This window comes from Leptonychotes weddellii, chromosome 2 (assembly GCF_054177405.1).
Source record: "Leptonychotes weddellii isolate Sample4059 chromosome 2, ASM5417740v2, whole genome shotgun sequence".
In the NCBI taxonomy this organism is placed as follows: Eukaryota; Metazoa; Chordata; class Mammalia; order Carnivora; family Phocidae; genus Leptonychotes; species Leptonychotes weddellii.
Window position 1 is genome coordinate 128,908,155 of NC_138370.1, and position 12,495 is coordinate 128,920,649.

The 12,495-nt window shown below is 35.2% G+C and overlaps 1 protein-coding gene across 2 annotated transcripts in view; it reads left to right on the forward strand.

Moving 5' to 3' along the window:
• The window catches only part of UBA6 (ubiquitin like modifier activating enzyme 6), an 84,533-nt gene that overhangs the window by 54,583 nt on the left and 17,455 nt on the right, over positions 1-12,495 (forward strand). Inside the window, exons 18-23 of one of the 2 annotated variants that reach the window (XM_081812321.1) lie at positions 917-994; positions 2,308-2,489; positions 4,003-4,108; positions 5,971-6,060; positions 6,170-6,250; positions 7,046-7,174. In XM_081812321.1, coding sequence (XP_081668447.1) covers positions 917-994; positions 2,308-2,489; positions 4,003-4,108; positions 5,971-6,060; positions 6,170-6,250; positions 7,046-7,174 — 666 coding nt within the window. The remainder of the gene's footprint in view (positions 1-916; positions 995-2,307; positions 2,490-4,002; positions 4,109-5,970; positions 6,061-6,169; positions 6,251-7,045; positions 7,175-12,495) is intronic. The other variant, XM_081812322.1, reaches the window with a different exon arrangement.

Sequence of the window (12,495 nt, forward strand, 5' to 3'; positions counted from 1 at the left end):
GAATACTTTTCAGATTATCTTGGATCTGTTTATTTTCATCTTGCATCCCTTAGAATGTCTGCAGACTTTTTCTTAAAGGACCAGATTGCAGCTATTCTAGGCTTGTGAACCAAGGATCTCTGTCACAACAAGTCAGCTCTGCCATTACAGCATGAAAACAACCATAGACAGTGCTTAAAACAAATGGCATGACTGTGTTCCAACAAAATTTATTTACAAAAACAGGCAGGTTACCTACACTGTAATTTGTAGACCTCTGCTTTAGCAAGAGTTCCTTTCAAATTGAAACATGCAGACAGGGGCGCCTGGGTGGCTCAGTCGGTTAAGCGTCTGCCTTCGGCTCAGGTCATGATCCCAGGGTCCTGGGATCGAGCCCCGCATCGGGCTCCCTGTTCGGCGGGAAGCCTGCTTCTCCTTCTCCCTCTCCCACTCCCCCTGCTTGTGTTCCCTCTGTCGCTGTGTCTCTCTCTGTCAAATAAATCAATAAAATCTTTAAAAAAAAAAAAAAAAGAAACATGCAGACATTCTTTCCAAATTTGTTGCAATTGAAAATAAGTATGTTTAGAAAGAAGCGCTACCGCCTCCGTGGCTAATCCATCACGTTTCTAAAATGTGGTGATGTTTTTAGCCTCTTATTTTGTTACGAATAATTAGAAAAAAATTTTGAGCACGAATTGTCATCAGTTTCAGCAGTTTTGTTTAACATGTTCCTATGCTAAATATTAATTATAGTTAAACATAGTATAAAAATATTAGTATTGGTAACCACTAGAATATTTGTATTTTTATAACTTCTACCAGCTAAAATAATTTATAGAGTAACTTCTGGGAATTGTTTTAGTCTTTCTGAGAGAAGCAAAATAGATTTAAATTTTTCTCTTACATAATTTCAGCTTTTTTCTATTCTTGACATTAGGTTACAGTTACAGATCCTGACTTGATAGAAAAATCCAACTTGAATAGACAGTTCCTATTTCGGCCTCACCACATACAGGTTTGTTGCTACTCTGTTTCAAATTTAAGTTATCTATTGTGTTATACAAAAAAGAGAGTTTCCTTTTTATAAATAGAAAATAGTGCTTGAACAAGCATAATTTGTTTTTATATTACTAGACTCTCAAATTATCAAACATTGAGAATAACATTTGGGACAAATACACAATTTTTTTTAATGTAAAAATTGGTCTTTGCATTGATTTTGGATATAAAATCTAAGCTGTGAATCATGGGAAGTATTTTTTTCATTTTATAATCAGGGTGTATCTACATATTTAATCTTAGAAACTAAGGATACAGAGACAGATTTCCTAATTTTAGGTTTTAATAGATCACACATTTGGCACTGTCTTTTGGAGTTTTTATTACAAAATAGGTAAAGTTTAGCACTTAGAATTTTTTGCTCTTTGATCTTACTTGACTATTTAACATCCTCTTTATTGTAAAATAATGCTAGTTTTCAGTCTTTTTTATAGAGTTCAAAATATTTAAGAAAAGAAGCATTTTAGTCAGTGAAACATATTTGCTTTTTCTTTAAAAATGTTTTTGCAGTTTATTGTTCAACAACCCAGTGATAATCTTGGCCAAAGTAAGGAATGTCATTAACAGGAAAGTAACTACTAGAGCATGTGGCATAATTGCCTCACCTATCCAAATACAAAACAAATAACAGCGTCTGTCAGGAACCAAAATATATGTCACACAATTCATTCACTCTGTGCATTTTACTTATAGAAGAACTTTTAAGGCCTGTTTATTTTTATTTTACTGAGTTCTGACAAAGTTTACAATTTATGTACTTAACAGCACTGAGAAGTAAAAACGTGTCAAGGGGACTCTTATAAAACTGAAACATATATAATAATTTTTTAAATATTTCCATCAAGAAATTAGTAATATATTTATAAGATTTCAGTACCAAAGTGTTAACTTCCCATACCTGTGAGAGCTCATTTTCTGCAGAGTTAGGATTGCTAATATTTTACTGAATGTGTTATTTTTTTCTAGGCACTTACCAAGTTCAAACCTTAATAATAGGAAAAATGCACTTTTAATAACTGATATTTTAAGAACTCTAAAGCACATGGCTAAAATAGAGGTTGTTTAGATTTCTATTAATAATGTGTTAATTATTCAGACTAATGTAGATTATTAAATGTAATGTGACTACAGTGAATATAATTTCCACAAACTAAAAATGAAAGCTGGTCTCATTACTTTACTCTCCTATAAAAAATGTGTAAGTTCAATTATGGTCTAGTTTTTCTGTTTAACATTTATTTCTTCTGTTTTTATTTGTTATTTGTTTAGAAACCTAAAAGCTATACTGCTGCCGATGCAACCCTCAAAATAAATCCTCAATTAAAGATAGATGCACACTTGAATAAAGTATGTCCAGCTACTGAGGCTATTTACAATGATGAGTTCTATACTAAACAAGATATAATTATTACAGCATTAGATAATGTGGAAGCCAGGAGATATGTAGACAGGTATGTTCTTAAAATTCAGGTTCATAAAAATTTATTTTGTTTTCACTTTTTTCCACACCTATTTATTGAAAAGTTACCCAATTTTCTGATCATTCTTTGTGTTTCTATTGTGGTTCTCAAGCCCACATCCTTTTTATGATTTCCCATTATACCTAGGATAAAATTCAAAATCTTTACATGGCCTAAATGTTTTTCATAGAGTGTTTGCCATCTGTCTACCACCCTAGCTTAAAATTTACCTATCTTTGCTGGCTCCCCTCATTCCAGCTACACCTTCCTTCTTTCAGTTCTTGTAAGGTATCCAACACTTTTTCACCTCAGATTTGTACATACTCTCCTTCAGACTCAGGAAATTATGCTTATCTTGTTCTAAAAATTCTGACCCAAATCTACCTGGTTTAGTTTTGGGGTTTTTTTTCTTCCAACCTTTCATTTTCATCCTAAGTATCTTTATTCAAACAGAATTTCTTTAACCACTAAATTCTATAGATCCTCGTACGGTAACCTTTCACAGCATTCTGTTTTTTCCTTTATAGTGCTTATTTTTACTGATACATGTATTTAATTAATACTTGTTTCCTCACTAAATCATTTATTCAGGGACCATTTATTTTCCCATCACTGTATCTTCAGTGCCCAACATATGTCATTCAGGAAATAGTTGTTAAATAAGTAGATGAATGAGTGACTATAATGTGTATATCTTATATAATTTTTCTTACATCTTTATATGACTTTTTAATGTTAGAGTTCTAGAGCAGATTTATTAACAGAAAAATTTGCCAGTGGAGAGTGTAGTTGATAGTTTGTTATCTTGGGCAGAGGAAGGGAGAATAAAAACTTTAAGAAATTAAAGTGTGTAGAATATAGGTATTATAAGTATTAAGAAAGAAGGTTAATATTGGTTGAGATAAAGAGAATATTGAGAAGATACAGTAGGACAGAACTTATAGTCAGAAAATAATCAAAGAGGGGGCGCCTGGGTGGCTCAGTTGTTAAGCGTCTGCCTTCGGCTCTGGTCATGATCCCAGGGTCCTGGGATCGAGCCCCACATCAGGCTCCCTGCTCTACGGGAAGCCTGCTTCTCCCTCGCCCACTCCCCCTGCTTGTGTTCCCTCTCTCACTGTGTCTCTCTCTGTCAAATAAATACAACCTTTAAAAAAAAAGAAGAAAGAAAATAACCAGAGAAGAAATAGAAAGCAAGGCAAGAAAGGGCAGTACATTAGTTTAAGAGTTAACCTAGAGTAAAAGAAAGTTGAAGCCCAAAATCTAGTAGTAGTAGTAGTAGTAGAAGAAGAAACGGACAAAAATTACTAGGTTGAGCAACAAAATTTGTGGGAGAAGGGGGACAGAAATGATAAATGCGTTATTTGGTGGTAGTGTATCTGTTTCCTGATGTTACATTCAAAAAGTGATCAGTGTGTGAAATGATTAACAGAAGGTGGTAAGATGTCCTCTGCTTACATTGTTATTGCTCACTTAACTTTTCGTTACCTGTTATCTTTTCAAATAGCCGTTGCTTAGCAAATCTACGACCCCTCTTAGATTCTGGAACAATGGGCACTAAGGGACACACTGAAGTTATTGTACCTCATTTAACTGAATCCTATAATAGTCATGTAAGTGAACTGACATTTTGAAATAAATGCCTCTCTTCTTTATATCTCATAATGTTTATATCTCATTTTTTTCTCGTTAGTCAGCAAATTTGATTTAGCTTTCCTAATCTGTTAATTGATCTGTCAGTAATTTCCAACATATGTGCATATGCATTTTTTAAAGAGAGTTGAACTTATTTTTTTAAATCACCAAAATTTTATTTCTCCCTTTTTTGCATTCTTATTCTTGTGTTTACTGTTATTTCTCAGTGGTGCTTAATTGGTTTTCTAACAACGTTTGAACTGACCACCCAAAATCTTACTGATGACTCAGTTGATACATGGGAGGAACCAAGCCCTCTATATATATATATAAGGCATATAGATGTAATTTTTTTTTAAACTCTACAAGTGATTTTGATACACTGCCAAAGTTGAAAAACACTGGCCTAGGAAATAATTGTAGGGTTTAGGATTTTAAAAAAGACCAACTCAGGTTGTAAAATGGAAAGAGGAATGTTTTTACAAGTGTAAATATCACTTTATTTAATAGTTAATTTGCTTTAGTAAAATTTTTAAAGACATAAAATTTGTTTTCCCATTCTCATGAAATCAGAAGTTTATATAAGTTTAATTTGAAGGAAATTAGAGAAAATCATGATATGCTGAGGTCATATTGGAAGATTTTCAAAATAGAGAATGCTTGATTTTCTACCACATTTTTCCCAAGCCTTTTCCTATATTCTCTGACTTTATACTCAGGAAAAATAGAATTCTCTTCCGGCTTTGGTTTATAAAATATTTTTTGGTATTTCATAGGAACAAACTGAAATATAAATCTCTAAGTAAAAAAGAGATAAAGTGAGTCATTTTAGATTGGTTAAACCAATAAGGCTAAGCCAAATGTACCCTATAATAGAAAATGGATCTTTTTAATGGTATTTTTTTTACATGAGACAACATAGACATTTGCTGTTTCTTTTTTGAAAGTTCTTTTTATTTTTTTAATTTTGTATTTTATTTTTTTAATTTTGTTTTTTTAAGTTTTTACTTAAATTTCAGTTAGTTAACGTACGGTGTAATATTAGTTTCAGGTGTACGATATAGTGTTCAGCACTTCCATTCAACACCCTGTGCCCATCCAAGTGCACTGCTTCGTCCCCATCACCTATTTAGCCCATCCTCCCAACCCCATCCCCTCTGGTGACCATCAGTTTGTTTTCTGTAGTTAAGAGTCTGTTTCTTGGTTTGCCTCTCTTTTTTTTCCCCCTTTGTTTCATTTCTTAAATTCCACATATGAGTGAAATCATATGGTATTTGTCTTTCTCTGACTTATTTCACTTAGCATAATACTGTCTAGCTCCATCCATGTCATTGCAATGGCAAGATTTCATTCTTTTTTTATTTGTTGTTTATTTAATACATATTTTCTGTACAAAACTATACCAAGCATCAAGGATATATGATCCCTGCTCCTAAATTTTTTTCTCCATGGAGAAAGAAACTCCTGGTATGCTGAGCACTGTTTTGGGGATTCATGAATTACTTTTCAAAGTAGGGAATGTAAAGTTTTCAATGTCACCTTGATTCTTGGAGAAAAAAATTAATTATATATTGGAGCCTGCTGTAAGTACCACATGGTACCAAATAAGTAAACAGAAAATAAGTTATATAAAATTCATGTATTTTTGTGACACTGCTGTTAATAAATAGGTTAAGTGTCAAAAGAATCCATTTTTCCTCTTATTTGCCTAGGAGAAGATATAAAAATGTTGGGTTCATTTTATTATTTCATTTTATTTTTTAATGGTCTTAAAACACTCAATCGGTGAAAAATTGCCCTTGCTTTTCTTAACTATCTGTTGTCATGTTTTATAAATTAGCGGGATCCCCCAGAAGAGGAAATACCATTTTGTACTCTAAAATCCTTTCCAGCTGCTATTGAACATACTATACAGTGGGCAAGAGATAAGGTAATAAAGATCTTTATTTCAAGAAATTTTTATTTGAAGTAGAAAAGATATTTCCAATTTTTAAAAAGACTTCTATTTGTAACTTTTTTTTTCTTTCTTTCCTTTATAGTTTGAAAGTTCCTTTTCCCATAAGCCTTCATTATTTAACAAATTTTGGCAAACTTATCCATCTGCAGAAGAAGTCTTACAGGTAAAAATCAATACATTTTAATATAATCTCAACACTGTCTCAGTGTAATATTATTTGCAAATTGCCTATAAATAGTTTATTTTACCTCTTTAAAGAAAGATTATAGCATCATTATGGTACATAGTAAGTGCATGAGGAATCTTGAAATTAGCAAGTCACAAATGACCCCTTTTTTAGTTTGTATGAACTATGTAGAATTGCCAATATTTGACCATTTTTGACCCACAGAACAGAAATTCATATGGTTCAACCTAAGAAAGATGTCATAATAATAAAATAATAAATAGCTTATTAATCAAACTCTTCAGAAAAAAACTGAGATGAGTTCTAGTGAAAATTTCATGAGTGGACAGTAATCTCTGAGACTTAATACTCTTATAATGAGGACAACTTTAAAGATGTTTTCTTACTTTTCTTTATTCCAATAGTAAACAGGCCAGCTTTTTAGTGTAAAATGTTATTCATAAGCACTTCTTATATTAAGTACATCTGTAGTACTAACAACTTACAGCCAGCAAGACATGAGGATAGCTTGTCAGATAAGAAACTACAGTTGAAATTTCATGTGCTGTCTTTTCCCATTCTCCCTCCCAAAAAAAAGGAAAGAAAGAGGGAGAAGAAAAAGGCAGGCCCAAGGAGCTCATGGTGTAAAAATTAAAATCATAGGTCACGTGAGCTGGCACTTCAAACTTTGGCTAATACTTCCCCGGGAATGATGTGGGTGGGTAGGTGGGTGTTGTGTGTTTAATTAGAAATGTATTTATTTTGATGGTTTGTTTTTTTCTCTCATGCTAGAAGATACAAACTGGGCACAGTTTAGAAGGCTGTTTTCAAGTTATTAAGTTACTTAGCAGAAGACCTAGAAGTTGGTCCCAGTGTGTAGAATTAGCAAGATTAAAATTTGAAAAATATTTTAACCATAAGGTAAGTATGCATTATAAAACATTAAGAAGAGATATGACCTTGGCTCATTTAATTGCTACCAAATTAATTTCACTAGCCAAACATCTGCTCTTTCGTTTGGGAATCTTTCCAGAAATAATTAGTAAGTTAAGTGAAAACAAGTGCAGAGCACACAACTGATTCCTCTTTGAATGTTAAAAGAATTCACTTAAACTCCACCCATTGGTTTGTCAGTCATACATTTACTTGATCCTTATCTCTCTATGTGCAAAATTGGATTTCAGATAGGTGGTCCTTCTGGAGAATAAGGAATACATTTCATCAGTAGTCTAAAAGAAATTTGTTGTTCAGAATAAAGGAAGAAACTGAGAAAATAGAGATGTTCAGTAAGAAAGTTGAATTTTGCCTTGCCCACCAATATCCAAAATCACATTTTATGTCTGTTTTCTGTTTCCTCATTTGTAAAATGGGGTTAATAAATTGGTGCATAATTCATAGGGTAGTGTGAGGATCAAATAAGTGAATACATGCAAAGCATTTTGAGCAGAACCTAGCCCATAAGTGCTCACTAAATATTAGCTGTTATTCTTATCTCCCATTACTCACAGTTGCTAGAATGTGTCCTGCACTCTCTCTTGAGTCTCTCCCTCTCTTTAGGCTCTTACCTATCGGACTATAAAGTAAGTTCATCTTTTTTAAAAAGTCTTTTGATTACACTTATCCTTGCTTTTCATTTCCTTCTTGGCTCGTCTGCTTACGTAAGTGGTCTTATGCTTACTGTTGCTACTTCCTCATCCAGTAAATGTGTCTTCTTTCCCCACTCCTATTAAATTATTTTTACCATAATTATCAATGACCCCTTGTTTCAAAATCTAAAGAACTCTTTTTAGTCCTTACCTTTTGTACTTTTTTTTTTCTAAGCTCTTTTGCTATGGAAAAATTCAACCAGGGAAAGTGGAAAAAATAGTGTAGTGAATCCCCATGTAATTTTCACAAATCTGTCACCCAGGTTTAACATTTATCAACTTGTAGATAATCTTGTTTCATCTATATAACCTTCCCAATATACCCTCCCCAGATGGTATTGAAGTGAATCTCAAACATCATTTATCATCTCAAAATACAAAATATTGTATATTTTTACTGGTTTCGTTTTTGTTGTAAATTAGCTCTTTGAAAGGAGCAGAATTGTAGGTAAAATATGCCACTGTTGTGTAAAAAGTGATAAAATAATGTATATTCATGTTTGCTGTAGATGCAAAAAAAGAAAAAACTAAGTGTTGATAAAAAATAACAAGGGGGGGGAGAAGCAAGATGGCAGAGGAGCAGGAGACCTGGATTTCGTCTGGTCCCAGGAATTCAGCTGGATAGGAATCAAACCATTCTAAACACCTACGAACTCAAGAGGAGATTAAAGAAAATAATAGCAACAACTCTGAACAGAAAAGCGACCACTTTCTGGAAGATAGGACGTGCAGAGAAGTGAATCCAAGGCGATATTCAGGAGGATAGGCGGCGGGGGAGGGGGCCTCTGTCGGCCGCTTCTGGCAAGCAATAGAGCCACAGAGCACAAAATCAGAACTTTTAGAAGTCTCCTCCACTGAGGGATGGAACTCTCGCTGGGACAGTGTGGTCTCAGGACCCTCGGGGTCACAGAAAGACTGGGGGTGCCTGAGTGCGGCAGAGCTCTCAGGTATCGGAGCGGGGAAGCCAGCTGCAGAGACAGAGCTGAGGAGCGGGCTCTCAGCTCAGGGTTGCCATAAACTGTGATCCATGGCACAGTCGGGCCCCTGCTCCTCCAGCAGGGACCCAACAAGCGGCAGATCCGGGAAGACTCCTCTTCCTCCCTGAAGAGGAGCGGCACAGGAGCTCACCGCAAGGATCTGCTGGGTTTGGAGACTCCACACGGGGTCGGGTGCCAGAGATAGAAACGCTCGGTCACAGGCCGGGTGAGCACGGAGTGCTGCCGGAGTCCGGGGAGATAGGAGTGATTGCTTTTCTCTGGGGGCTCACTGAGGACTGGGGTCCGAGTTCTCAGCTCCCCCGGGGCGGAGATTGGGAGGCCGCAGTTTTCACTGTCCTCCTCCAAAGCTGTACAGAAAGTTTGCAGGGAACAAAAGCTCCCGAGAGCAAACCCGAGCAGATTACTTAGCCCGGACCCGGCAAGGGGAGCAGCAATTCCACCTCTGGCAAAGACATTTGGGAACCACGGCAACAGGCCCCTCCCCCAGAAGATCAGCAAGAACCGCCAGCCAAGACCAAGTTTACCAATTAATGAGAATGGCAAAACTCCAGTGCTAGGTGAATACTGCACATAGAATTCATGGCTTTTTTCCCATGTTCTTTAGTCTTTCAAAGTTTTTTTTTTTTTTAATTTTTCTTTTTCTCTTTTTCAGCCAACATCTTATCAATCCCTTTTTTAAAAAATCTTTTTTATTTTTCATTTTTAGAGTCATATTCTATCCCTTCATATTAGTTAACCTTATTTTTGGTATATATATATATAAGTTCTCTCTTTAAAATTTTGGGATACAGTTTCTTCTAACAGATCAAAATATACCCTAAATCTCTAGTGTATAGCTTTGTTCTAGTCTCCTGCCTGATCACATTCTCTCCCTTTTTTTTTAATCCTCTTCTTTCTTTTCTCAACCAACTTCTTATCAATTCCATTTATAAAATCTTTTATAATTTTCATTTTTACAATCATATTCCATCCCTTCATTGTATTAACCCTTATTTTTGTACATATATAAGTTGTTCTTTCTTTAAAATTTTGGGAAGCACTTTCTTCTAACAGACCAAAATACGCCCAAAATCTAGTGTGTGGCAATGATCTATGCACCAGCCTGATAATATTTGATCATATTTTGTTTTGTTTTGTTTTTGTTTTTATCTTTTTCTTTTTTTCCCTTTTTTCTTTCTTTCCCTTTCTTTTCCTCCGGTTTCAGGTCTTTTCTGATTTGTTTAGTATATATTTTGTGGGGACGTTGTTACCCTGTTAGCATTTTGTTCTCATTCATCTATTCTCCTTTGGACAAAATGACAAGACGGAAAAAATCACCTCAACAAAAAGAACAAGAGGCAGTACCGACTGTCAGGGACCTAATCAATACAGACATTACTAAGACGTTGGAACTAGAGTTCAGATTGATGATTTTAAAGATAGTAGCTGGGCTTGAAAAAAGCATGGAAGATGTTCGAGAAACCCTTTCTGGAGAAATAAAAGAACTGAAATCTAACCAAGTCGAAATCAAAAAGGCTATTAATGAGGTGCAATCAAAAATAGGCGCTCTAACTACTAAGATAAATGAGGCAGAAGAGAGAATTGGTGATATAGAAGACCAGATGGTAAATAAAGAAGTTGAGAAAAAGATAAATAACTACTGGATCACGAGGCCAGAATTCGAGAGATAAGTGATACCATAAGACAAAAAAACATTAGAATAATTGTGAACCCAGAAGAAGAAGAAGGAGAGAGAGGGGCAGAAGGTATATTGGAGCAAATTATAGCAGAGAACTTCCCTAATTTGGGGAAGGAAACGCATCAAAGTCCAGGAGGCACAGAGAACCCCTCTCAAAATCAATAAAAATAGGTCAACACCCCAACATCTAATAGCAAAACTCACAAGTCTCAGAGACAAAGAGAAAATCCTGAAAGCAGCTCGGGAGAAGAGATCTGTAACCTACAATGGTAAAAACATTAGATTGGCAACAGACCTATCCACAGAGACCTGGCAGGCCAGAAAGGACTAGCATGATATATTCAGAGCACTAAATGAAAAAATGTGCAGCCAAGAATACTATATCCTGCTAGGCTGTCATTGAAAATAGAAGGAGAGATAAAAGCTTCCAGGACAAACAAAAATTAAAGGAATGTGCAAACACGAAACCAGCCTTACAAGAAATATTGAAAGGGGTCCTCTAAGCAAAGAGAGAGCCTAAAAGTAACATAGACCAGAAAGGAACCCAGACTATATACAGTAACAGTCACCTTACAGGCAATACAGTAGCACTAAATTTGTATCTTTCAACAGTTACCCTGAATGTAAATGGGCTAAATGCCCCAATCAAAAGACACAGGCTATCAGATTGGATAAAAAAACAAGACCCATCAATATGCTGTCTGCAAGAGACTCATTTTAGACCCAAAGACACCCCCAGATTGAAAGTGAGGGGGTGGAAAACCATTTACCATGCTAACGGACACCAAAAGAAAGTTGGGGTGGCAATCCTTATATCAGACAAATTAGATTTTAAACCAAAGACTGTAATAAGAGATGAGGAAGGACACTATATCCTACTTAAAGTGTCTATCCAACAAAAGATCTAACAATTGTAAATATCTATGCCCCTAACATGGGAGCAGCCAATTATATAAGGCAATTAATAACAAAAGCAAAGAAACACATCGACAACAATACAATAATAGTGGGGGACTTTATCACCCCTCTCACTGAAATGGTCAGATCATCTAAGCAAAAGATCAACAAGGAAATAAAGACTTTAAATGACACACTGGACCAAATGGACTTCACAGATATATTCAGAACATTCCATCCCAAGGCAACAGAATACAGAGTCTTCTCTTCTCTAGTGCCCATGGAACATTCTCCAGAAGAGATCACATCCTAGGTCACAAATCAGGTCTCAACCGGTACCCAAAGATTGGGATCATTCCCTGCATATATTCAGACCACAATGCTTTGAAACTAGAACTCAGTCACAAGAGGAAAGTCGGAAAGAACTCAAATACATGGAGGCTAAAGAGCATCCTACTAAAGAATGAATGGTCAACCAGGAAATTAAGGAAGAATTAAAAAAATTTATGGAAACAAATGAAAATGAAAACAACTGTTCAAAATCTTTGGGATACAGCAAAGGCGGTCCTGAGAGGAAAATATATAGCAATACAAGCCTTTCTGAAGAAACAAGAAAGGTCTCAAATACACAAGCTAACCCTACACCTAAAGGAGCTGGAGAAAGAACAGCAAATGAAGCCTACACCCAGCAGAAGAGAAATAATAAAGATCAGAGCAGAAATCAATGAAATAGAAACCGAAAGAACAGTAAAACAGATCAATGAAACTAGGAGCTGGTTCTTTGAAAGAATTAACAAGATTGATTAATCCCTAGCCAGACTTATCAAAAAGAAAAGAGAAATGACCCAAATAAATAAAATCATGAATGAAAGAGGAGAGATCACAACCAACACCAAAGAAATACAAACAATTATAAGAACATATTATGAACAACTATATGCCAGCAAATTAGATAATCTGGAAGAAATGGCTGCATTCCTAGAGATGTATCAACTACCAAAACTGAACCAGGAAGAAATAGAA